Below are 5,298 nucleotides of genomic sequence, written 5' to 3' on the forward strand. Positions count from 1 at the left end.
TTCTTTTGCGTAAAACTAAAATTCATGCCAATATTTTTCCATGATTTATAATAATTGGAGTAATGCAAATGCATATTTTCTAAAAAAAAGTCATTTTTAGTGAAATTTTGCCGGGAATGGGGCTTTAACATTTGCCCAATTGTAGATCTGTTATGAGGCTCTTCTGAGCATTGACCAGAAGCTCCCACTGCCATGGTTATTCCATTAATCTACTTTAGCAATTTCCACCTACAAATATAATTTTGTTTTTCCAGGTGAAGTCTATTGCTACAAAGTGTGGAGTATCAGATGAAAATGCCCAAATTGCTTTGCTAGACTATCTGTATGATCTTGGTGAAATTGTATTCATCCGTACAATTAAGGAACTACAAAATGATGTTGTTGTTAATCCATTGAGTTTAGTTGGCTATTGTAAGGCTGTCTTCACTGTCATCATTCCAGAGCTACAGGTTGGTAATTAACATTTTTATAATATAATAGTAACAACAGCAGCTACAAACACGCCTTAATAATAATAATAATAATACTAATAATAATAATAATAATGAACGCAGACAAAATTCTTGAAGTAAACCATTAAATGTACGTCCTCTTTTGGACGTTTCGATCCGTTTATCAATGGATCTTCATCAGACAATGACTGGTTTTTGCTAGTTGTTGACGTTTCCCAATGTAGTGGACCGCTCTCTACCAATACAGTAGTTTCAGGACTGATTAGTAGGTTGTAAATATTAGATAGTTTGTATGCGCCCTTTTTTCTGGTCATGCTGCACCCATGGTTTTGATATTTATAAAGTCACTACAGCCTCAGCACTTGCAGCAGCAACCACAAAAAGAAATAACTTGAGTGAATACTATTGTCCACATCAGTATTTGAATTTTTCTTTTTCTTGTACCTTGAACATTAAAATTATTGATGTTCTTATAATCACTTAAATAAATATTTTCATTTAAACCACATTGACTATAAATGTATGATAGCATCTTTTATTGACACAGTGTGTAAGTTGTTGTAGGTCTCATTTACTTCTTGAAATTGAATTCATGAGCACATGCTTGGAAAGTTTGATTGAACCATTTTTTTGGAAAGTTTGATTGAACCATTTTTACACACATTTTGCTAATATAGGTCTCCATTTAATTTCCTGTCATAAATGGTCACTTGTCTATGTGTACTGAATAAAAGCCTAAATTTATTTTTACTATTTTTTTTCTAATTGGATGGAGACCTCAATTTGTGCTAACATAGTATATTAATTTCAACAACTATTGTGCTGCTCTCACTTCATGCGTTGCTGTGTGTTGTAGCTAAGCAGCCAGATAACCGTTAACTCGTAATTCAATGAAACACAAGATGTAGGCCTAGTATAACATTTCCAATATCTTTAATCCTGTACATCTCAGTCGAATCAGAGTTGAATTGGTAAAACTAGAAAGATATGAATTATCATGTGATGTGTCTATACAGTACTGTTGCAGTAATTAACGTTAGAATCTGCAGTGATGAATGAAACGCAGCCCAAAGCTGTACGTGATTACATAGGTCCAAGTCTAAACAATAACACGTTTACGTACTGTATAGCAATAACATGCATAGTGATTTGAGGGTGCTGTTCCATAATGAACAGATTCTTAGCACATGCTACACAAATTTATAGTTTAGTGAAGATATAGATCGATGCAGGTACAACTTATTGTACGACCAGCATAACACCGCAACTGCTGACACAGTCTAAGCTTAATCTAGGCTAGGCTTACGGCCTAAACACCAGGTTAGATAATATGGACTTGCTAACAAGGCTAAGCGACAAGGTCTGCCTTTCACCAATATTAACCTACTCATATATCATATTTATATAACTGTATAACACTTACAGACTATAAACTAGCTCAGGCAAGAAATATAAGAGGATCCAAATCAGATTCATCAGCGTAACATGGCGATGAGATTAATCTGACTGCGTACATTCCAATAGATCACCAATAGAGGGGATGGTTCATTATTATAAAAGGAGAATAGGCATCACAACTATAGAACTTTGGTTCAATTATGAGGGATTTCAGTTCAAGAAATTTACCTGTTTCTTTGTTAAGGAAATTTGAGAAAACATGTACTTAATTGTTTACACAATTCTGAATTGGATTCTAATCTTCTATACAATTGCTAAACATTCAGAGTTTTCCATAAATTATAGACTTATAAATATCACATATTATTTGTTTTAAAGTCAGCAGTAATGAAGCAGAGTTGGAGAAAGTTGGACAAAGGAATATTGGAGGAACGTCTACTGAAGTTTCTTTGGAAGGATATTGTTGAAGATTTGGACAAGAACTTTGACTTCTTAGTGAAATTCATGGAAAGATTTGGACTTCTTTGTGAGAGACAGTCACCTAAGGCAAGTTATATATTTTTTTTTAATATGTATACTCTAACAAATAGGAGTACCTACACTATAAAATTGTGTTCAGTATGTTGTGATTTGAATTCTTTTTTTTTTTTTTATTAACTTTACTATTAATCTAAATAATCTGCTTATTGCAATACATAGTCATTGTTATTATCAAAATAACTTTTTTGATTTTATAATTTTGAAAACACAGAACTTAATACAGAAATAGTCATAGTCATATAATTTTTTTATTGCCCATTCATATATAAAACAGAAACATTATTTGAACCAGCATGCTCTACATACAAAAACTACCAAGACAAGAAAAACATCCATAAAAAATAGACAATTTGACCAATGTTATGTTATTCTATGAAAAATAACACAAAGCCTCATTATGTTATGCATAGAATTAAATTGTTACTGGTTAATAATTATGAATAAATCATTTACAGTAGGGAATTCTTATCACAAACATAAATACAAGGTTGTGAAAGTTGAAGTGTGTTCTTGACAACAATTGCACTACATTTCAAGCAAGTGTAAACTCTGTTTTTGTTTTTATTTTACTTCATAGGATTGTGGAACTACTCAACGTGTTTTTTACACTCCATTGCGCCTGAAACCAATAGCAGGTCAACAAAGACTCACAGAAGACTTTGGAACTCGTGCTATTAGCATTTTCCATGATTTCTGTGGCTACCTCCCAGAAGAACTCTTTCCACAGACAGTCACCAGGTTTATTGAGAAGTTCCAAGCAGAAGCAGGAGGTGAGCCTGAGTTGGCACATGAGTATGCAGAGCTCTACCTTGATGACAACCATTATGTGATTTTTTCTGTTGTCACTGTCAAACAACGACGGATGTTTAAGGTATTATTTCTTCAGTTTGTAGATATAATTATAATATTAGCCTATACAAACCAAAGAAATATGTTTTTATGTTAGTAAACCTTTTATTCAAACAGCTATCAGGGGCGGATTATCACAAAGAAAATTTTTGTTGTTGTTGTTGAGATAATTGAATGGATACTCAATTCCATAGAAATGTTGATTCTATGTCACATCGCGCAATGCATAGCTACAAAAAAACTTTAAGCGCAGATGCACCTGCATGGAAACTTTCATGCAATCAATCACTCTCTATCGAGGTCAGCGGGTATGTGCTGTCAGACAACCCCATGCACAGTGACCACAGTGCACATCTCCATTGACCCTTCAGTAGACTTACTCTTTTAATAAAGTACAGTTTTTGTGTAGACAACATTTCACACTTTTTACGTGTAAGTTTTACTTCTTTATTGTTTTCAAGTACAGTACCTGGTTTATTCATCATTGTGTAATTTACAAGATATACTGTATGAAATTGTATAATCCTGTAGGCCTACCTAAACCTAAGGCCTAGGCCTATTTTCAGTGGCCTATTTAGGGGGTGCGTAAGGGGGCGTACACACCCCCCACCCTATTTTTTTGTTAAAAAAAAAAAAATTACACCCACAGTCTTCTTTTCCTACCAAAAACACCCTAGGAGAGTGCTATTCATAAATCCACTTGGTGAGAACAGAACACTTGTAATTTACTCAATGTTAATATACAGTAGCGTATTTTGTTGATTGACAACTTTTTTTTAATGGATTTTGGATATTAGTTTTCCTTTTTGCTCATTTTGTGATTTTTATGCTCGATGTTGCTGAGAAACTTCATCATGTTTTCTAGAAGTGAAAATTCTCTTTTAAAATGGTGTACATTTATGAGCCTTTGCATGTTGTCAAAGATTATGTTTGAAATGTTCATGGAAGAGGCACTAAAACTCTCAGCTGTGAGTAGATAAATTATTATTAATTTAATGACACATTTCAAGGTTACATATTGCAGGTACCCGGTATATTAAAATTTCTTTTAAAAGGCATACACCTATTTTTTTTTTATTTATTACTGAAAACTACCATGCCAGATAGTCAAAATCGACTCAATACAACCTCATATTCCTCAAATGTGCTGGCTTCAAGGGGCCTTCGCCCCCTTGGACCCCCAGGGGCTCTGCCCCTGGACCCCGCTGGCCCTAGGCAGCCCCCCTGGGCCCCTCCCGCCTAAAGCTGCTCGCTCGCTAACACATTGCGCCCCCCCTCCCCCTTTTCCAGCAGGCTGGATCCGCCCCTGGCTAGCTTACCTAGAGTGCAGAAGTTTTCTCCTCGCAACTTTCCCCAATAATCATGTGGGGGGGCCCTGTTGGTGTTGTTACTGCTGGTGTGTTCCTCTCAGTAACACGTTGTAAACAGCTTAAATGCTGTGTACCGTCCACGATTTCTGTTCGGGGTGCTCCTGTTTCATTTGGTATGCCGGGCTGCCCATTCAAGATGAATCTAAAAGGGGTGGGGGGAAGGTCGGGGGTGCAGTGGTGTCACAGGTATTGTGGGGCTCATCGGTGACTGTTATTGGGGGATCTAATAAGTGAGCGTCAAGGTTTGTGAGTGGAGCGAGCAAATAGACGTTGGGGTCAAGGGGGCGCATAAGGACCCCGGTTAGGGTCCAGGGGGTGAAGACCTTGATGACGGTCCAAAGGTGCTGCGCCCCCTCGCGCTCAGAGCTTATAGCATTTATAAACTTTTAACTGCGTTGTCAGAGAACATAGAATGGTCCATGACTGATGAAATATTTTATGACAAAACCAACATAGATTACATAGGCCAACTTTCGAAATTGGTATAGGCCTATGTACTGTATGTAGGTGTAAATATATAATTGTACAGAGAAACAAAACATGTTATAATAAAGTATACAGTATACAATGCTAAGATGATGACAAAATCAGAAACAAATGACAAATATCAGAACCCAGCTTTTATTGTTTAAAATTGTCGGGGCCCATTGAATGGAACTATGGTGTTTATATTATATTTTTCGGGCTTA

General features: G+C 35.9%; 1 protein-coding gene across 1 annotated transcript in view; it reads left to right on the forward strand.

Moving 5' to 3' along the window:
• LOC117105395 overlaps positions 1-5,298 on the forward strand; it is a 44,046-nt gene that overhangs the window by 25,456 nt on the left and 13,292 nt on the right. The window contains exons 12-14 of the mRNA XM_033246521.1: positions 255-449; positions 2,229-2,396; positions 2,968-3,261. Of these exons, the coding sequence (XP_033102412.1) occupies positions 255-449; positions 2,229-2,396; positions 2,968-3,261 (657 nt within the window). The remainder of the gene's footprint in view (positions 1-254; positions 450-2,228; positions 2,397-2,967; positions 3,262-5,298) is intronic.

The sequence above is a fragment of the Anneissia japonica genome, unplaced genomic scaffold (assembly GCF_011630105.1).
Source record: "Anneissia japonica isolate Jap-2015-1 unplaced genomic scaffold, ASM1163010v1 scaffold4270_len103479_cov137, whole genome shotgun sequence".
In the NCBI taxonomy this organism is placed as follows: domain Eukaryota; kingdom Metazoa; phylum Echinodermata; class Crinoidea; order Comatulida; family Comatulidae; genus Anneissia; species Anneissia japonica.